This window comes from Tursiops truncatus, chromosome 8, assembly GCF_011762595.2.
Source record: "Tursiops truncatus isolate mTurTru1 chromosome 8, mTurTru1.mat.Y, whole genome shotgun sequence".
Classification (NCBI taxonomy): Eukaryota; Metazoa; Chordata; class Mammalia; order Artiodactyla; family Delphinidae; genus Tursiops; species Tursiops truncatus.
The window spans coordinates 62,353,877-62,375,972 of NC_047041.1; the positions used below are offsets into that span (position 1 = coordinate 62,353,877).

Consider the following 22,096-nt stretch of genomic DNA (forward strand, 5'->3'; position numbering starts at 1 on the left):
AATAACTGTATACACTTCCCTTTTCAGAAACATGTGGGAGGGGGAGTCAGGAGAAGAAGAAACAACTAGAATTGAAAATTGTGGCCCCTGGCAAATGGCTAGTTAGGAGACAGGGAAATGATATATTGCTTTACAAGCTTAATAGTGCTAATTAAGTTTTTAAGGTTTTTATATTATTCATATGCACTATTTTAAGGCAATTAAAAATAATAATTTTAATAGGGCAGAAAAGAGCTCAGAAATGTCACCTGCCTGGTAACCAATGGCTGCTTAATATCTTACCTGACTATTAAATCCAGAAGCTATCGAAAGATCAGTTTTGTTGAGGCCAGGCTGAGCTTTCTCCAGAATAATAACGTCAAATGATCTGATGCCCACCCTCACAGCCACCGCTGAACGTCTGCAGTCACCTCCAGCTCCAGCAGACCGGCTGCCAGACCTTCCTGTGTCCCCCAGCCAAGTGCCACTCTTCTCCATTCATCTCTTCTGCCATTAACATGGGCTGAGTCCAAAATAGAAGACTCAGTGGACAAAAACCCAGCCAAATTGCCATATGCCAAATAGGGGCTGCCCAAAATGCCTCTCTCGTCACAGTTACTCAGAGGGTGGGTGGTCTGACATGCACTGACCACCCACTAAGTCCCAGACAGCGGACTCTGGGCACTTTTGCATATTATTGTCTTAACTGAGCTTCCTGATAACCCTAAGAGGTCAACTGTATTACATCCATTTTAGAGGAAGACCAGGACACAGCGGCTCGGGACAGTTTGCCCAAGTCTCAGCGCAAGTCTCAGCAGCGTTATGACGCTAACCCAGTTATTCTGATGGCTGGGCCGGCGCTCTTCCCACAATACCAGGGGTCCTGGATGGTGACTAAGCAATAGCAGTGAGTGGAGAGCAGACACACCCTGGCTGGACAGGAGCTGCTGACTCTAATTCAGCTGGTCTGAGGGCACATGGGCCCCAGGCTCAGGCCTGATGCAGTAAGTTGGGGAGGGAAAGGGACAACGTCACTGGCGGGGGAGGGTGGATGAGGCGCCTACCCATGAGTAGCCGCCGTTTCACCCGTTTATCCCCATCTGCCATGGATGTGGCATTGCTCTCCATCACCTCCAGGGCAGCGTCCTCTCGCTCTGCAAGAGATGCAAACAGCACAGTTCTCAGACTAAATGAGTCAGATTGTTCATCCCCTGCACAACCACTTCAGTGGAAATCCCAGACATGAGAACAATGTGAGAAATGTGACTCTGTTCATTCAATAAAAATATGTTGTAATGAGGCTCTGTGTTAAATGGCCTCAGAGCCTTAATAGACATTAAATATGGAAAAGACTTTTTAATTCTACTGTACTAACCAGAGACCTTGGGGAACGCAAGTTTCAGATTCACTCCAGAACCCTCAGTCCAGGACAAAGAGAATCTTGGATTGGGGAACATCTGAAATGGAGCTAGCAAAGGACACGCCATGAAGGGCAGGACAGGCAGGCATCCCACCAGAAATATGCAACCCTGGCTCCTGCTGATGGCAAAGGCCACCTGTCATCATGAACAGCTAGCTTTAACTTTGCGTTGCCCTGGCCTTTTGGGATGTGCTGTTCCGATCTTCAGAATACCAGCTTCAGGAGCAGCCTAATCCAGGAGAGGAAAAAGGGCTTTCCAAGGTCTCACAGGGAGAAAGGGGCCCCCGGTCCAGGCCTAGACTACTTCCACGGCCACATGTGAGGCAGCATGGGACATGCTTGAGGGCATGTGCACTGGAAACACCCTGCCTCTAGTACTAAACAATATTAATCGTTAGGGTTAGGGCTGGGGTGGGGCGAGCAGGCTGGGGAAGACCCTAACCCAGTGTTGGGGTCACCATTCACCAAGGCAGCTCCTTCCATCCGTGTGCATCTTGTACTGGGGATGGCAGCTACACTCTGGGCCTGCAGCAGTGTCCTCACAGGAGTGATGGCATCCGCCGTTTCCATGGTTACAGGTCACTGAGAGGAAAAAGAATCAAACCATAAAGCACGGAGGTTTCCACAACTGGGACTGTGCTTGCTCCCGAAGAACTCTGATTTTCATTCAGGAAGTATTCGAGCACCTAGCATGTGCTAGGAATTGTGCATAAAAGAGAGAACCTTGACTCAGACCACGTCCCTGTCTATATCAACAGGTAGTCACGATATGACTTGTAGAAATGATTAATGACAGATTTAGAGCAACGTTATACAGAAAGATAGACATGGGAAGGTCAGGGGAGATTTTTCACTATTTAAAGGAAATTATACCAAAAGATTCCAAACTAGTGCTTTGCTCTATCACGAGAAGTACTAGGGCATTTGGAAATGCTATAACACTTAATATCTGGAACAGATAATATTTAATTTGTATGTATATGTTAGGCTTTCTCTCATCAGATTCCATGTGGATTAGTTAAAAGGGAGGGTAATCAGAGGAAATGATGACTCTTTGCACACAGTTAATGCAACATTAACCAATAATTACAAAGCTTATGTATGAACACATTGATGGCAAGCCAAGGGGGAAAAAAAAAACAACTACAAAACTATCTATTCATCAAACTCAACAGTGGTTACCTCTGGCAAAGGAAATGGCAAAGGAAAAGGGGGAAATGTTATATGTTTCTTTGGACTGTTTGAATTCTTACACAACCATTTTTAATTTTCTAATTTAAAAGAACTAAAAACATATTTGCACTGTGAGAAAAAACTGTTCTGTGACTATAGCTGTGTAAAAATTGTGTACGCATATCAACAACAAAATAGGAATAGGAAAAAGCAAAACAACTGATTGTGTGGTGGAATTCTGGATTCTTTCTTTATTATATCCTCAAGTTTTATAATATCTGAATATAATCTTATAATATTATTTGAGCAGTGATACCTTCAAAACGTTTTAAGTTTTTAAAAGTAAGTTTTCAGGTATTCTACTGGCTCCCAAAAAGCTGTAAAATGCTGAGTCTCACTCCACAGGTGGCTCTCCTGTGGAGACCTGGGTCCTCCTTTTGAAGACAGCTGGAGCCAGCCCCACTTTTAGGGGCCCTGTGAGGCTGTCAGAACCTGTTGTTGGTGACGGTGGCATCAGCCCTGGTTTGTCAGGCTTTGAGGTTGCACTCTGGTTGGCGATGGAGACAACAGAGAGGAGTCTCTCACCGACGAAACTGCCTCTCCTTCTCTTAACCACTGAGGTCTGCTCACTGTAAACAACCATCCCCAGCAAACTGCAGGCGTCTTCTAGAGGGTCCATGACTTTGGGAAGAGTTCCTACAGGGAAACCCTCCGTGTCTCCTCTGGCGTAAATAGTGGTTTAGAAGCACCTTTAATGGCTGGTTGTTTCCTATTATCCATTGGAGCTATTATTGTGTTTCCTCATTGTGTGGCAGCTGCGTCTGGACTGTGTACACCATTCATTGACTCATCCATTAAACAAATGTGGATTGAGCACATCCAGGGGAAGACTGAGAGGCAAAAATAAGACAAGATCCCTGACTTGGTGGGGCTCGTAGGTGGGGAGACAGACACATAAATTCAACTCCAGATTCAACCCAATCGTGTGGTTGAATCAAACACACGATTCAACCCCAGAGTGCCACGTGCTATCATCAAGGAATAAACAGCGCTATGGGAGCCAAAATACAAACTGGCTGCCTTGTCCGAGGCCATCGGGGAAGGCTTCCGACGTTATGTATCATGGTGACCAGGAGCACAAGCCTTACAGTTAGGCAGGCCTACGTGTGAATCCTACATTTGCCACTTACTTCCTGTGTGACCCTGTAGCTTTACCTTCTCCACGATTTTCTCCACTTAGCTCATCAGGCGGTGACTGTAAGAATTAAATGCAACGTGGCACCTCTTTAGACAAGGCTTTGCACATAATAAATGCTCCCCCAAAGTAGCTATTATCTTTATCATGATTAGAAGTTAGGCAGGATATGAAAAATTGAGTGAGAATTCACCAAGCTAGGAAGGAAGGAAGGCTTAGAAAAGCCTTGGAGGCATGAAAGAATGGGGGCTTTCTCCAAAAGCCAGGAGTCTGGTGTCTAGAGAAAGGAGGCTGACGAGGCTTGTATAAGAAGCAGGCACCAGGTACCAAAGAGCTGCCAGATGAGGAAATTTGACTCTATTCTATGGGAACAGAGAGACCTGGCCCCCAACATTCACACTCCTTACTCCTGAGTGCTATTTCCTTCCGACTGGTTCTTTTAGAAAACATCATTTCCCTTCCCTACAGGAGATTACCCTCAATATCTCACGTGACTGCCTTCCCTGATGTTTCTGATGCTGGGCTGCACAAGACAACCTCTGGGGTAGGATGGTTCCCAGCACAGCTGTGTGCCAGTCTGTACTTACAGGTGCAGTCTCTCTGGTTCTTGGCCAGCTCAAAACCAGGCCTGCACTCGCAGGCAACGCTGCCCCTCGGGGCCTCCTTGCAGATGTGACTACAGCCGTGATTCTTATTCATGCAGCTCAGACCCTCTGCAAAACAGCAGCACGCAGCCAGTGACCAGGTTGCAACAGAATCCTGACCCCGGGAGTGAGGCAAGGGTCTGGGGGGTGGGCCACAGACCTGCCTGCCTGGGTGTCCATCAGTCCCATGTTTTAAAAGAATACATCACTCAAATCAAGCCAAGTCAACAGAGATATGAAAACTTTCTTATGTCACCCAAGAGATAGGATGTTTCAATTCCCCAAAAGAGGTAGGAGCTCTCCCAATACACTGAAAAGAAAGTACCCACCAGGAGGGAATTCCCTGGTGGTCCAGTGGGTAGGACTCTGAGCTTTCACTGCCGAGGGCCCGGGTTGAGTCCCTGGTCGGGAAACTAAGATCCCGCATGGCATGGCCAAAAAAAAATTTAAAAAAATAAAGAAAGAAAGTACCCACCAGGAGCTCTCTGTTAGGTGTGGAATCAGAACCTGTGGACCCCAGGAACATGTCCTCAGACTCTTATCTCTGCCATGTTGTTACCCATGCTGATCAAGAATACAAACAGAAAAGGAGAATCTCTCTACAAAAATCTGAAGATAGACTGATGAAGATTCCCAACCTTTTCACATACTCTTGAAGATGACTTTCAGAAAATTTCAACCCTCCACTCTACCCCCACCAAATCCACACTTTGAAGGTGACTGAGACTACTGTATCTCAGCATCACCCCATGGACACCTGCCCAGGGACCTCTCTTATGTGACCACCTTCAGTTAGTCCCTGGGCCCTCCCTCAGTGGGCTTGGAACACAACACCAGAGAGAACAGAGAGAGACCTCATATATGTGGTTTCCTTTAGCTGCTGTAAAATCCTTCTCAGGTATACTGTAATTTTCATTAGGCCCGATCTTGTGGTAACTGTGGTAGGAAACAGGGTTATTTTCCTGGATGGTTTAACATGCATCTAAATGACGGGGTCATAGAAAAGTAGACATCTGTGTGGTTTGCCACCATCAGGCCTCTTCTCAGTACCAATCCTTTAGGGGGCTCTGCCGCCTCCCAGCACTCTGAAGGAACTGTTATCAAACCCAAGAGTAATCTCAAAACCTCTCCTTGGTTTGTACAACATTAATAAGTGCGTCTTCATGGGATGCTTCTTTGCATTTGTGCAATGTTAACTCTAAAACATCTTTAAGAGTAGGGATTTTGTTATTGATTCTCCACTAACAAGACATTTTCTAATACTGGAAGTGGCACTATTTTAACTGAGTACAAAAAGCTTTCATTCAGCTTCGCTAGGATCCAATACTGTTCCGTATTGTGCTCCTAAAACCTTAGCCAATTGGTTCTAATGAAGTCAAAAGTCATTTCTCTCCAGTTCTCACCATGGGGCCGTTGATCTGTGCTTAACTGGAATGATTGTTTTAATACAAACAGATGTCATTCCTATTCCAAAAGACAGAACAACAGTTAATACATCCCATATTCTCTTAAAACTATCTTGTTTTTTATCTGACAGTTACAAGCTGTTTGAACTCCACCACTCAATCTGCTGGAAGTTGCTGGGATTCATTCACCCGTGCCAAGGGCTGCTGTCAATTAACACAGAAAGAAGCTTGCACGGGGTCAGTGGAAAGCTCTCTTTGCTCTGGCTGGTGACTTCTGAAGGCGTTATTTGCTCCCAGTAATAAGATGGCACAGAAGGTAAGAGCTGCCTCCAGAAGCAGTGTCCTGTTCCCCTAGGAAGGCCCAGCAAGCATTACCTTTGTTCTTGGATCAGCAGAACATTTGAAGTAATAGGGCCCAGGAGCACCTAAGGGTAAACGTAACAGTGCCCAAGAAAAGGCAGCAGTAACACCTGTGAGGTACACTCCTAAACAGGTCAGCTGCTTCTTCCTCTTCTTCTTTTTCTTTTTCTTTCTGTTTACAGGTCTGTTCAGACATTTGCAAAGTGACCTTTACTGCCTCAGAGCAATCCATTTACACAAGAGATATTTTGTAAGAACTGACTGTGTGCCAGATACCATGGGGATACAAAGAAGTTGCCCCCTGATGTCATATCCTATCAAGCAAGACCTAAAGTTACCAGGAGACATCGGAGGTTTAAATGGCTCTGGAAATGCTAAGGGCTTTTTAAGAGTTGACCCCAAAGCTTTTCACAGTCCCCTGGCTCAAAACAAGGTCACTGCTAGGGGTGGCAGATGGATCTGGTCCAAACTGGGAGGCCCAGCTATGGTTCTGGCTCCCCCAGAAACTGCCCTGGCAGTCCTGTTTCGGGTCGTTAGTTCACCAGGAAGGAAACAGCTCAGAAATGTGAGAAATATCCCATTCTGGTGGTCCCCAGGCTCAGGGTCTCACTGAAGAATATTTCTGGAAACCAAATAAAAGTATGCCTTGCAAATAGGGCAAGAAAAGGGGGAAACAGCCTCTGCTGAGAGCACAGCCTCTTCCTCACTAACCTGACACCTTCCTTACTACTCTAAAAAGGCAGCAGTGCAAACATCTAAAAATACTCTCGGAGCGGACAAAACAAAAAAGGAATGCTCATTTTGAGAGCCTGAGCTCCCATGAATAGGCACAAAGGCAGGCTGGGGTGGTGTGTCTCCCTCTAGCCTACCCTCATTACATGGGTGAAAACACACAGTCTCTTTATCAGAGCTTTGGGGTCTCTAAGGATGAAAAAAACACAATAGCTTGAGTTTCTCTCAGAATCAGCTATTAAGATCCCCTATATTAAAGAACATTTAGTAAATAATTATTAAAAACAACAACAGCTACACTAGAAAATACTAGCTTTACCTTCTAGTGTTTACCTTCTTTCAACCATCTTCAGAGAATCAGCTATGGGTTTTAACATCTATTTTAATACAGTTTCTAAGGGTTTAATGTGCACATCAAGGAGGAAACCCTACAGGAACACTGTTTACAGATGGCTCTATTTGAAGAGTTAAAACCCTAGGATGGAAGGGGGCAGCTGCAGACCGCTCCAATCTGCTGGCTCACGCTGCCGTGAATTTGCCCAGCAATCGGGTTGAAACACAACAGAAAATCACAGAGTGCTTCCAGACCACAACTCAAATTCTTGTATTTTGGTTTATAGCTCCAGACAAATATGCTCATTTTAAATACTCTTCAGGGGTTCTAAGAATGTCTGAATTGTAGAAAATTTAGAAAACACAAATTGCGGAAAGGAGCTGCTCTTGTATTTACTCCTGGTGTGAGGAGCCCGTGTCTGTAATCAGTCTGGGGGGCTTGGAGCCTTGTCCAGTCTGGGACAGGAGAAAGGGGCTGAGCCACTGCTCTGGAAGAGCGAGGGTAAGAGGTGGTCTTAATCACCGAGAGTGGCTTCGTGAGTGGTGGGACCCGTACGGGGGGTGTTCAAGCCCTGGCTTGACCTACAGGGCGCCACCCCCCTCCCCACCGCCTGAAGAGAAAGCCAGAGTGACTTTCCAGGAAGCAGCTTTGAGCAACCAAAAGGGAGAGGCCCTGAGATCCAGATCATTCGTGCTGCTGGCATCTTAGTTCAGCCTCTGACCAGAGGCAGAGCTCACCCAAGAGTCCAGAGAACCCCCGGCAGGAAAGTGAAAATGAAACCTAACTGCTACTTAATCAAGGGCCACACATCTGCATGGGATAAGAGATCCACCTGATTAGGGTTGGAGTCTATGACCACCCAGCTTCCACACTGACAATGAGCAGGCTTGGGTAATAAAAGCATCCGACTCCCCATTTCTCTGACCCTTCTTCTTAGTACCCAGACAGGCCTTCTGGTTAGGGATAAGAAAGGGGCCATCGTTCTTGGAAAATGAGGCAAAAATCATCTTCCACAAAGAAACCCTTGAAAAATCACTAAAACCACCACGATTAAAACAATAAATCTACAAATCTACAAATAGTAGAAGAACTGAAAATCACCACATTCTTAAGTTATGAGGATGAATACGCAGCACATGCCAAAAGGAGTTAATAGTCTAGGATTTGGGGCACTTCCCTTAAAAACAGGCACCGGCAACCTTGGGAGACATAAAGCCAAGAAAATGTGGTTCTCTGGGGACTTCCCTGGTGGCACAGTGGTTAAGAATCCACCTGCCAATGCAGGGGACACAGGTTCGAGCCCTGGTCTGGGAAGATCCCACATGCTGCGGAGCAACTAAGCCCGTGCGCCACAGCTACTGAGCCTGTGCTCTAGAGCCCACGAGCCACAACTACTGAGCCCGTGAGCCACAACTACTGAGCCCACGAGCCACAACTACTGAAGCCTGTGCACCTAGAGCCCATGTTCCGCAACAAGAGAAGCCACCGCAATGAGAAGCCCGCACACCGCAACAAAGAGTAGCCCCTGCTCACCACAACTAGAGAAAGCCTGTGCGCAGCAACAAAGACCCAATGCAGCCGAAAATAAATAAATAAATAGAATTTTTTAAAAAAATGTGGTTCTTTGGCTTAAGAAAGAGCAGAGAATTAAAAGCACATCACTGAGTTCAAAGTGGCTGATGGGCCACAGGTACTTAATTCCTCTCCTTCCTGAGAATCCACTGAACTAATAGAAGAATAAAGTAGGTATAAACTCAACGCAGAGAGAACGAGCCATCGGAGGAGAAGAATTTTCTGCAAATTTATGGAGGAATGGTAAATGACAACATGGGTGAAGAAAACCATAGTATAGAGACCCCTAGTCTGGGGAGGGGGTTCACCTGCCCCCTGGAATCCCAGAAGCTCAGAGTTCAAAAACGCAAAACACAGGGAATGCCGGGTCTTGCTGAAAACAGGGCAATTCACTGAGTCTCCCAAGGAAGGCTCCAGCCCCTCCTTCCCCAAAAAACGTGCTGTGGTTTCCAGCACCTTTCTGAAAAACTGGGCAGATCATCCATTGCATTTCTAGTCATGTTTGAAATGTACTCCATTTAGAGATTAGAATCAGAGAATGTGAGAGTTTGAAGAGACCTCAGAGCTCACCCAGTCCAACCCACTTTTTTAGCAGGGTGAGAAAGGTGCAGCTAAAATAACCTGCCCACTTGTCCTCAGGCCTCCAGGCTTTCTAAACTCCGTGCTTCCCTCTAGAGCCTTTGAGGATGGGGGTGGGGGATTCTCAGATGTGACCCTGCCCCCTGCCCCCAGCCGAGCAGAGCTACCTTCTGAGCGGTGAATGCACGTGTGCTGATTGTCACTCAGGAAAAAGCCCTCCTTGCAGCGGCACTCGTAGCTTCCCATGACGTTGACACAGGTGTGCTGGCAGCCGCCATTGTTCTCCAGGCACTCGTCCACATCTGGAGGGGGAGAAGGCTTAGCCTTTGCTTTTGTGACTGCTTCACACACCGCCCCACCCACCACCACCCTGCCCCGGCAGCCCAGGGGCTCTTGCTAAGCAGAGACGAGGTCTCTCGTCAGGTCCTTGCATCACAGAAGCTCTCAGAACTGAAGTCAGTGGGGCCGCAGGTAATTAACCCAGCCCTCATGGGTCTAGAGCTCCCTTAAACAGGCCTTCCACCTGGACACCTGGATAATCAGTTCAGTAAGTATTTATTGAACACCTTCTCTTTCCTAAGCACAGTGCTAGAGGAGACAATAAAACACAGATGCGTAAGATCAAATTCCTTTGCCCTGGAGCATCTCCTTCAGCAGAGGGAAAGAGACAACTGTACAAGTAATTGTGAGATAAGGTAAATGGTGGTACAAAGGAAAGAAGTCACCTCTGGTTGTGGGTATCGGGATGGGTTTTATGGAAAAGCTGATGAAGGTATGAGCTCTGCAGTGTTTCTTCAATTTTAAATCAGGAGAAGGGATTCTAGGCAAAAGAAAGGGTGTGAGCATAGTACGAAGGCTGGGAGACACAGAGCATGTTCAGATAACACAGTGTTATTCAATTGGGCTGAAGCACAGTACATGCAGGGAAGTTACAGGAGACAGAGCTGGGAAGATAGACTGGGTCACACTGCAGAGGACCTTGAATAGCAAAGAAGTTCCTGCTTCATTTGAGAGGCAACTGGGAACCCCTGGAGCAGGGTGACATGGTCAGCCCCTCGTGTTGGGAAGGATAAGGCAGCAGCTGAGGGAAGGACACAGGGAAGGGGAAGAATTGAAAGCCTGGAAGTCCAGCTTCACACGTTTGCCTGAAATAGCCATGGCTGGCGCTAGTAGGGGACCGGACCTGGGGCCTGGCAGTGCGGATGCCTAGGATGGAAGAAATAGAAGGGGACTGTGGACAAGCTGCCATGTGGACATGGGGTGAGGTGGCTGAGAAACATGGGGAAGACCAGTGCTGGGTACAGAATTGGGTGTGGAGATGTGGTTGGTCCCCAGCAGGGCAGGGAGGTAGTAAGTGTGAGATGCTGACATTCAGGGCTAGCTCCAACAGGCTGTGGGAAGCCTGAGCCTGGTGTAAAGACAGCTTTGAAAACCACTTACTTGTGGTGTCCAGCAGGGAGGGAGGGAGCCTTGCCCCAGTGCTATGCCCCCAGGGCGAGGTTAGGGGACCTTCCTTCCACTGTGTCACATACTACCTTGTGCGCGGCTCCATCAATACACTTACCACCGTGCATTTTCAAAATCTTTTTTTTTTAAATTGTACCTTTTGACTCCTCAACATCTTTTACTTATGCATCTCTACTAGACTGCAAACTCCTTGAGGACAGATTTTTTTTTAATTTAGCATAGCCCTGGAACCTGCAGGCACATATTAACTCTTCAATGCATGAACAAACAAGCAGGAGAGCACAGCATCACCAGAGTTAAAGAAGAGGAAACTTCTAGAAAAATCTCAGACATGACAGAAGCTCAAGGAGAAGGCTGATGTAAAAGCAATTTATTTTCTCTAGCCCTGATGTCCCACGTGCCTGTCACTGGCTCCTGGGGGCATCCGTAACAAGCACATTCACACTTAGATATCTGTTATCTGGTTTCGAGCTTCAGATTTTACAGTCATCCGTCCGCCCACACTACCCAGCAGATGCCTTGCTAAACTGATGGGACTTAAGCCATCCCCTGAAGCCTAACAGACTTGCCCTTCTCTGTGCCAAAGGGTGAAGGGAGCACATTCCAGAGGGTGAGATGTGCTGGATCACACCTGGCCCCGCTGTTCCACAGCGAGGCCTGGGGTGAGCAGGAGAGATGTTTCCCTGAACACCAAATCCTGGCCTGGTTCTAAGTAAAGGTGTGCTCCCCTCTGAGCTGCACCGCCCCATCCCGTGTTTAACCCACTATTCCCTTTCGCCAAAGCAATTAGAAATGAATCAAGTTGGGTGACGCACTCTGACTGAATTAATACAAAAGTTCACGTGCACAAATGTGTATCACTAGGCTGGTGAGTTTCTGCAGAATGTAAAACAGTGTTTTACAACCCTGTCTGCATGTTAGAACCCTGATGTCCGGACCCCACCTCCTAAGACACTGATCTAACTAGCCTTGGATGAGACCTGGACAGTGGTGTCATTTTAAACTTCTCAAGTGATGCCAGTGTGCTACAGGACCTAGTAGCTATGTTGTGCTCCCAGACATTCAATAAATAGAAGCTGAATTCAGGTGGGCTGAGCTGTGTGGAAGAGCTGCATTTTGTGTTTCAGGCTCACAGGCACCCAGGATCTCCGAGCACTCTGGGTCGAGTGCCAGAGCTAAGTGGTGTTTGTACTCTGCGTATCCTGGCTAATATATCGGCGGCTAATTGTGCGGTCAGGGGGCGGGGGAGAGGTAAGGGTCATCCCAAAGAACACAGGAAACTGTCCCTCCTAAAAAATTTAGGCCCTGAGCTCCTTTCCTGTCACAAAATGCTTCTGCTCTTTCAAGTCCAAATGGCAGCTACGTCTCTATGTGTGCTGGTCCTGCTGTTCTCAATGTACCACTGTATTTTCTCATGCCTTCCTTTTCATAGAATCCTCAGCCCCTTCAGATATACTCGGTGGATATACTCAGGGTTTTTCTCCAAGGCAGACCCTTGCTACCAAACCCACAAAGAGACCCCAAAGAGGGGAAACGGAGATACTCTGCTGAAATACCTGTGTTAGCAGCCAGGCCAGGAAGGACTTGGGGCCTCAGGCCTTTACTCCAAACCACCCCCACCCAAGCTGGCCCAGGTCCTTAACTCTTGGAAGTGTCCACTTTTTGTTCTTAGGAAGCTCATACTTCCTCCAAGCTGTGGGTTTGGGCACAACTGTGATGACTGGGTCTTCCATCAAATACAAATCCTCAAAATGCCATTGGCTAATCAAAGGGAAATGAGTGATTTCCCCTAGAAAATGGTTAAAAAAAAAAACCACACTGTATGCTTCTCAACAAATTACACACTAAAAGTGATTTTTTTTCTAAAGTTTTTAATTAATCTCAATTTATTGATGCTCTCAGGATTGTCTCTCTAATGTGTCTTTTTGTGGTGCTAATGGCCTAGAAAGTCTGCAGAGGGGTTAGTGACTCCCCAGCCCTCAATCAATTCTTCCTGATAGCTGCAGGCTTAGAAGGCCAAGCGGTCTGACCAGTGCTTGACCTCTCACACAGGGCTCAGACAGGAAGGGACAGAGTCTACATCAGGATGGGGCTCCAGGTGACATGATACAGGTCATATCAGGGCTTAGTCCCAAATACTCTCCTTCCCCAACACGAAAAATACAAATTCTGCCTGCACTCACTTAGTGACTTTTATGCTGATCTCAAAGCATTTGATCAAGTGGCCATTCCCACTGCACAGCAAGGGAGCATCTGAATAGCTGTCCCCACAGAGCCAGGGCCTGGCTCAAGCTGCTCCTTGGTTAGCCAAGTGGATATAAGTGGGTCAACCACATGAAGGATCATCAGTGTCAAAGGAATCTGATGGCATCTGGGTCCCATGTCCTCCTGTACCACTGCTAACACCAGTCTTAAAGTGCAAACAGACCACAAACACTTGCCTTCCAGGTGTGCTGCATCTTCTAAGACCATCCAACATTCAACCCTATCCAACTGCTTGCTAATTTTAAATTCTGTTTTATTCCTGGCATAAGGAACCAATGTAAACAATACTCTTTGCAGTCCCTAACTCACTGAAACTCCAACAGATGTTTCTGGTTTGTGGAATACTAGGAGGATGTTAATGGAAGGTTTCTACTTGAATTTCTCTCTCTTTTAAGAAAAAACAGGAGGGTCTACCTGGCTGAGATCCAAGCACACATGTGGAATCTTCAGGACAAGTAGTTTTACATGATTCTGGAAGAGAGACACTTACCATTGAAGAAATGGTTATGAGTCAAGACCCTTTTAACACAAGACCAAAGATCTTAAAGGTAACAAGTCAATGCCAGAAAATCAATAAGTAGTAATGTCAATGTCCACCCACCTCCTTGGACTAATGGAGGATTTATATTATGAATGATCACATAAAAACTAAAATACTTAACCTGGTTTTCTATCAGCGAGTGTGATTTCTAGGGAGCCAGAAAACAAAGGTCTCTGATCCCATTTCTCTTTTAATGAGTATGTTTTTGTCAAAGAAAAGAAAGGGGTGGAGGTGCCGGAGGGTAGGTAAAGGAGAATTACCATTGCCAACTGTTTTCCTTACCAAGACAATTATGACCGTCATGAGCCAACATGAAGCCATCAAAACAAGTGCAGCGATAATTGCCGGGAATGTTCAAACAGTCATGGACACAGCCTCCATTGAGTTCATTTTCACATTCATCAATATCTGAGGAGTAAAAGAGAAGTAAACCACACAAGCACTATTTCTTTAGTGTGGAGAAATATGCATTTACCTTTTAATCAGCCATCCCACATCTAGCAATCTCCAACAACAGAAAAATAAATATGCATAAGGTTATTTGCTGCAGCATTTGTAATTACAAAATATTGGAAATGACCTAAATGCCCATGCACAGCAAGCAGCTGAAGAATTAAGGTACATTTACTTGGTGGAATACTATGCAGCTGTTAAAAAGAAACAATGAGCTAGATCTCTATGAACTGATTTGGAGTGATTTCTAGAATATACTAGTAAGTAAAAAAAAAATCAAAATGCAAAAGAGTATCTGTAGTATGTTATCTTCATGTAAAAAATAAGGAGGTACACGCACACACACACACACACGAAATTCCAGCACGCTCTTTTTGCAGAACTTGACAAGCTTATCTTACAATTTATATGGAAATGCAAAAGACTCAGAAGAGGGAAAACAATTTTGAAAAAAGGAGAACAGATTTGGAGGATTTTCACTTACTATAAAGCTACAGTTATCAAGACAGTGTGTGGTAACAGGCATAGAGGCAGACAAACAGATCACTGGAACAGAATCAGAGTCCAGAAATAAACCCTTATATTTATGGTCACTTGATTTTAGACAAAAGTGCTAAGGCAATTTATTGGAAGAAATGATAGTCTTTTTAACAAATGGTGCTGAGACAGTTGGATATCCATATGCAAAAAAGGTTGATTTAGGCCCTTAACTCAGACCATACACAAAAATCACAAAATGCATCAGAGACCTAAATGTAAGAGCTAAAACTAGAAAGCTTTTAAGAGAAAATATAAAACTTTCATGAGAAAATCTTTGAGACCTTGGGTTAGGTAAAGATTTTTTAGATACAACACCAGATACAACACCAAACACACAATCCATAAATCTAAAAATTAATAAATTAGACTTTGTGAAAATTTAAAACTTTTGTACTTCAAAAGGCATTAAGAAAATGAAGAGAAGTCACAAATTGGTAGAAAATATCTGCAAATCACATACCTTATAAAGGGCTTATAAAGAACTCTTACAATTCAATAAGAAGACAAAAAACCCAACTTTAGAATGGGCAAGAGATTTGAATCAACATTTTACCAGAGACAGTATGCTAATGGCTAATAAGCACATGAAAAAAATGTACATCATTAATTTTTTGAGAAATTATAATTATAATCACAATGAGATACCATTTCACACTCCCTAGAACAGTTATAATAAAAAAGACAGACAATGACAAATGTTGACAAGGATGTAGAGAAATGGGAAACTTCATACACTGCTGATGGTAATATAAGATGACATAATCACTTTGGAAAGTTCCTTGGCAGTTCCTTAAAAGGTTAAACACAAACTTACCGTATGACCCAGAAATTCTACTCCTAGGTATGTATCAAGAGATGTGCAAAATCATGTCTACACAAAGACTTGCAGGTGAATATTCTTGGCAGCATTTTTATTTATAATAGCCCAAAAGTAGAAACAACCCAAATGCCCATGAAATACTAGTTAACAATAAAAAGGAATGAAATACCAGTACAGGATGCAACATGGATGAACCTCAAAAACATTATGCTAAGTGAAAGAAGCCAAACACAAAAGACCATAATGTATGATTTCATTTATATGAAATGTCCAGAAAAGGCAAATCTACAGAGACAGGAAATAGATTAGTGGTTGCCTGGAACTGGGGCTACGAACAGGGATCTTACTGTGATGAGGAAAATGCTTGAAAACTGTATTATGTGATGACTGCACAACTCAACTAATTTACCCAAAATCATTGATTTGTACACTGACTTAGAATTGGTGAATTTTATGGTATGTAAATTATAACTCAATAAAACAGTTAAAAAGAAAATACATATTTAGCTGCTTATTTGTGCAAAAGAAATACAGGAAGAATAAACCAGAAAGCACAGAGATTGGTGACCCATGGTGTGTGGGAGAAGGGGTGGAAATAAGGAGGAACGGGAACAGGAAAGGAATAGGAGGAAGGAGTCACACTTCTCTGAGTTTTTGAACAGCTGTGACTCTCAGAACCATGGTGATGTTTTACATACACACACATCAACCAGGAAACAAGAGTGAGGGTGACAAGAGGGATTAAAAAATGGAACACAGGGCTTCCCTGGCGGCGCAGTGGTTGAGAGTCCGCCTGCCGATGCAGGGGACACGGGTTCGTGCCCCAGTCCGGGAAGATCCCACATGCCGCGGAGCGGCTGGGCCCGTGAGCCATGGCCGCTGAGCCTGCGCGTCCGGAGCCTGTGCTCCGCAACGGGAGAGGCCACAACAGTGAGAGGCCCGCTTACCGCAAAAAAAAAAAAAAAAAAAAAAAAAAAAAGGAACACAGAGAGAAACAAATGAACCTAACTGTACTGTAAATGAGTAACACACCACACTGAGGGGATGGGGAAGAAAAGTACTAGCCTAAGTATGTCTGAAAAATAGTAGCTTGACTGGATGTTATAAGGCCAAATTCAAAAATAGTTGTATACAAATACTGTACCCTAATTATTAAATCCGTTTTACTCCCAGAATTATAGAGTAATAATTCTGTAAATACTTTATGTGTATACTGGGATTGAACAAATAGGTGCAGATAATGAGAGCCAGGTTTCTCACTGTTGGAGAAAGAAGTTATGAATAAGCCAAGAGGGAGGTTAGAATGAATCCTGTGATACTGTTTTGGAATCTGAAGTATCAGTGTAACTCACTGTTTATAATATATATATAGAAATGGATAGATACAAGGAATAAATATAGATAAGTGTGTATGTGTGGGTTAGTATACATACATATATTTCCTAGCTCTGTCCACTGAGAGGGCCTAGGAGGAATGACATCCCAGTAACAATGAAAACACCAAGCATCCAGATCTTGGTTTCTATACATCATTTTCCAATAAAAGGAAAACCAGTGCTCCCGGAGAAGTAATTGATTCCAGGGCTGGGGAGGGGAAAATACAGGTTGAGGCTGGAGCGTTTTGTGGTACCAGAAAATTAGGAATTTCTCAAAAAAGGATGGAGGCATGTCAACAGGACACAGGAGACCATGTGAAGGAGCTCCCAATGGCTAAAGCTGGAACAACTTGAGCCAAAAATAAATAACCATATAATTAAATAAACACCCGTTGAGTCCATACTGGCATAAATACATAAACACATAAATCAATACATAAATAAATGGGGGAGGAGGGACAGATCTTCCTTACAGAAGAATCCCAATTAATAGACGTGTAAGGAACTAGAGAAATACAAAATTACCGAGAGTCACATATCACAGTAATAATTGTTGCAGGCAAGATCCACAGTTGGATGCTAAAATCAGCATAGGCTAAAAGCATCTGCCCCGATATATATATATATATATATATATATATATATATATATATATATATATACATACACACTGAAAGGGGAAAAAATAGTAACTTTGTAGTGGAGAAACCCAGGATACACCATTTTAACCAGATGATCAAGATTAACATCACCTGTAGTGGGAATGTTGCCATCATGTGCCCCAGATGTGATGCACTGAAAAGCACACAATAGCGCTTCTGTAGCAGCTTTGCCGAAAGCTTCACTTTTGTATTACTACAAATGTGTAACCTCAATTTTATCGAGAGAAGACATAAGACATTCTCTTGTCGCGTCAGTTCCTACCATACTACTTCTTATCATGTGAAAACATAAGGCCAACAAAAGAACTGAACAGTACTCATCAATGTGTCACTGCCATGAAAGACCAGGAAAGACTGAGGAACTGTCACAGAATGGAAGAGACAAAGGAGACAACAGTTAAATGTAATGTGGGACTTTGAGTTGGATTCTGGAAGAAAAAAAATAGAAAAACTGTTAGGGAAAAACTGGTGACATTTGAGTAAGTCTATAGTTTAGTTAATAATATTGTGCCAGTGTTAATTTCCTGGTTTTGATACTGTACTATGGTTATATAAATTGTTAACATTAGGGTAAGATAAGTGACAGACATATGTGAAGAATTCTGCACTAGTTTTGCAAATTTTCTGAAGTCTAAAATTATTTCAAAATAAAAAGTAAAAAAAAAAAAATACAAAGGCCAAGTCTAGATTCATCCCTGTTAAACCTGATTCAGTTCCTTAAACTGAGAAATAAGGACCATATAATTAATACTGACCACTGAAACATCCCCTCCCCAAAGTCTGGGGTATAAGCAAAGATCATTTAGCATAAAACATCATGTACCTAAAGACACTTCTGAAGCACATTATTTTAAAAATACTTATTCAGGGCCCATACTTTCATTTTTCCAACATTTTGGCAGAAGAAATTTGTGGAGGATAAAATTCTGTTCACTCTGAGCAAACCAGTTCCCATCCTTGAACTTAAATAGGGGCAAGTGACTTCAGTGATAATCACAACACAAATGATACCACAGATTGGACCCAAGAGGCTTAAAAACTATTAAGCCAGGAAATACACATAAAAGTTACATCTTTGAATATCTGTATTTTTGAATCTTTGCAATCCCCATTTTCTTTCCTTTTCCTTCCTGGAAGAAAGTTTCCATTTCTGGATCCCTGTACCAGAAATCCAAACTAAACAGGGTCATCCTTATTCACTAGGTTTATAAACACTACAAGTATTCAAAAAATCAAATCCTTCTTAACAGGGAGAATATATGCTCTCTGTTAATAGTGATTACCTGGGGATAAATAGGAAGGTCTTTACTTTTCTATTTTACACATTTTTGTATTTTTTGTATTGACTTTCTATAACAATAATCACATATTATTTTAAAACCAATTTAAAGGTAGAAAAGCAGCGATGCCAGTCAATCATTAATTATTTTAAACTAAATAGTAGGCTTTTCACTCTAAACTGTTAGCAATTCAATTTCTTATTTGTGACAAGCCAAACCCAACAGCTAAGAATAAACAAACTTTTGCCACTTGTCATTTAACATTATTTACTAAATAAGTACTTTATCCAAAAGAAAACTTGGCATGGTTTCTACCCCCAGAGAGCATACAGTGACTGAAGGTCACAGTGAAAAAGTGAACATTTTTTTCCCCAAACAGGGTACCAACATGTGTGAATTCCAGTACTGTTAATAGAATATTTAATATGGTGAGGATGTGGTATGGAGGAACTGGCAGAGAGATGTTTCAGAGACAGTACTCTTTTGGCCTCCCATGATGCAGGGCAGATAGAGAGAGAGATGGCTGTCTGTCTCTGGGAAAATATGAGCCTGAAGAAATAGAAGGGCTTTATGGATGGACCACCAATTCCACTTGCTGCGAACCTGACCAGGAGCACGTCTCCTTTGATGGGAGAGGCAGGAGTTTTGCTCCTCCTGCACAAAGGAGACCATAAATTTATTAGGATTTCTCACCCAACCAAAGAGGGACACTAGGAGGCTGCGTGAACAGCAGAGACGTGGGGTCAGGGACAGAGCTAGAGTGGGGATCTGACTTTTTTTCACCTGCCGGCTAATTGTGTGATCATGCCCACGACCCCTTTCCCGATTCCCCTGAGCCTCAGTGTCCCCATCAGTAACACGAGGGAGAGGATTGGCTCAGAGCTCCCTGAAGAGCCCTGCCAGCTCCAACATGCCACAGTTTCCATGCCCCAAGCAGCCTCTTCCTATGAGAGTCCAGTCTGCAGCTAGTTCTCAATGGCAGAGTTTCTGACACTGAGCTGATCCTCCGTGGCCCAGAACACAAAATGGCAAAGTCTAGACTTCAGCCTCCCAGATCTGGAGCTCTAAGGGCTTAAAATATCCCTCCACACATCTTTCCAGGGCCAACTTGCAGCTCCAAATGAGGCAGGCTCCTGGTGCAGCTCTAAAGCTTGGCAGGTCACAATGCCAAACCACCCGAAGTCAAGGACAAGATAGAGCCACCAGAACCTCAGGGGAGGGCAGGACTCTGGCACTCAGACTTCAGAGCAAGGATGCTGCCCCAGGGAGGTACAGGATCAGCACAGATCAGCCCTGTTCTGGCAAGCATGGCTCTCCTGATCAACATGGCTGCTGACTTTCTGCCCCCAAACTGAGTGGGACCAAAAGATACTAAAGCAGCGCTTTTCCTTTGCAGAAGCTAGACAAAAGGACATTTCAGAGCCAGATAAAACTGTATGATCAGCTCTCGGAAAGACCTGATGTTCCCTGTTTTTTAAGGATCTGACATGCAATTCAGAGAGTAGGTGATGTGACCCGGGGTGGCGGTGGGAGGGCTGCTGAAGCACTTTTACCAACACAAGTGGCCACGACAAGAGCTGAGGAGGTAGGGAGCTTCCCCTGCTGGCCCACCCACTGCTGGTCCCCAAGTCACTTACCCTCACACTGCCTGCCCTCCCCTTGGTAGCCAGGCCTGCAGGAGCACTTGTAGGAGGTGGGTGTGTTCTGACACAGGGCATTGGTGTGGCAGTCGTCTAGCCCCTGGGCACACTCGTCCACATCTGCAAAAGAGCACAGCAGCTCCTGATATGGTGCCCCGAGCCCCGGTGACCTGGCCTTGGCCCCTCTCTAGCATCATCTCCCACCAGCCCATCCCACTCACGCCTCGCCAGCTAAACTGCTTGGGAGCCCCTGGGATGAAGTGGACCATGTCCAGGCCCCTGTTTCCAGGCACAGCCTGTTCCCTCTGACTGGGATACCCTCTCCACTGGCCTTCACGACTCAGCTCAAACCCACCTCCTCTAGGAAGCCTGCCAGGACCCCAGAGTGTAGGTGAGCTGTCCCCCAGGATATGCTCACATATCACATTGTCACTGTTTTCCTGCCTCCCCATCTAGATGGTATCTTGATTACAGACTGGACCTGTGGCCCGGAGGCAAAGCACAGTACCTGGCACATGAGTAGGTGATGGTAAAGGCCTGCTGAAGGAAAGAGCAAGTTGGCAAAAATGCTCTGAAAACCGAGCAGAGTCTGTCAGCTTTCTCAGGGTTTGGGGTATGGGGGGAAAGCTCACCCTGGGCTCTGAGAACACCATCCTGAACCCTCAGACCATGCAGAGAGGTAATGGTGCCCCCCTCCACCCCTTCACCGCTGCCCACCCTCTCAACCTGGAAACCGGCCTTGGCAGAAGCCTTTCCTTGGCTGATACTCCTTCCAGGATGTTAATTAAAAACAAAAGAGTTTTGAAAGTATTCCAAGTCCAGTTAGTGCACAACGGGTATTCCCAGATTCTCAAGCAGCAGCTGTTCCACAGACAGAAAAATCCCTGGAGCCGACCCTGAAGCCCCCAGGACAGCTTCCCGGCCCCAGAAGAAAGGAGCACGGCTGCCATAACCTCACGCGGCCGGAGCCCTCAGTTTCCCCATCTCCGCAAGGAGACTCCAAAGCCCTGCTCCCCGCTCAGCCCGCGCGAGTCTTCCCAGCAGGCGCTCCCCGAGGATCAGGGCGGGAACTGTCATCAGCCCCGGGTCCGAGGCCGGGCCGCGCACTCAGGCCCTGGGCCTCTGGCCCGCGCGGTGGCAGCGCCTCTGCCTGGCCTGCGGGTGCGGCCCCAGGGGAAGGGGGGCCACGCGGAGCTCCGCAGCCGAGCCCCGGCCCCACTTGCCCCGGGCGCCCCGCGAGGGTCACGGGACCCCTTCTCGTCGCCCTCCCTGCCCGCCGTGCCAGGTGCGCCCCCGCGGCCGGACACTCACCCTCTGGCGGCCCCGTGGCGCGGCCCCAACCGGGCGGGACAGCCGCCGTCAGCAGCAGCGGTAGCAGCAGCGGCAGCAGCGCCCGGGCCGCCCAGGGGCAGCCAAGGCCCGCGACCCCCATGGAAGGCGCGGCGACTGCGGGCAGAGACTGCGGAGCGCGGGCGGCGAGCGCGGCGGCGGCTCCGGGAGGTGTGTGCGGGCGCCCTGCCCGCAGCGCTCTGACACCCCCGGCCCGGCCCCGCCCGGCCCCCGAGCCCCGGCCTCATTTTCACACAGTCCTCCCCGGGCCGCCCCTCCCGGCCCCCTCCCTTCCCCCTCCCGGCCGGGGCGGAGGGGGCGCGGCCGCA

The 22,096-nt window shown here is 45.8% G+C and overlaps 1 protein-coding gene across 4 annotated transcripts in view; it reads right to left on the reverse strand.

Annotated features, from left to right (window-relative positions):
- Positions 1–22,015, reverse strand: part of SCUBE2 (signal peptide, CUB domain and EGF like domain containing 2) — a 68,210-nt gene extending 46,195 nt beyond the window's left edge. For 2 of the 4 annotated variants that reach the window (XM_073808598.1, XM_033862510.2), the window contains exons 1-7: positions 21,750–22,015; positions 20,436–20,558; positions 13,950–14,075; positions 9,562–9,696; positions 4,355–4,480; positions 1,865–1,981; positions 1,044–1,133 (exon numbers count right to left, since the gene is read on the reverse strand). In XM_073808598.1, coding sequence (XP_073664699.1) covers positions 1,044–1,133; positions 1,865–1,981; positions 4,355–4,480; positions 9,562–9,696; positions 13,950–14,075; positions 20,436–20,558; positions 21,750–21,870 — 838 coding nt within the window. In that variant the 5' untranslated portion in view covers positions 21,871–22,015. The remainder of the gene's footprint in view (positions 1–1,043; positions 1,134–1,864; positions 1,982–4,354; positions 4,481–9,561; positions 9,697–13,949; positions 14,076–20,435; positions 20,559–21,749) is intronic. The other 2 variants (XM_033862511.2, XM_073808599.1) reach the window with 2 other exon arrangements.
- Positions 22,016–22,096: the final 81 nt, after the last annotated feature.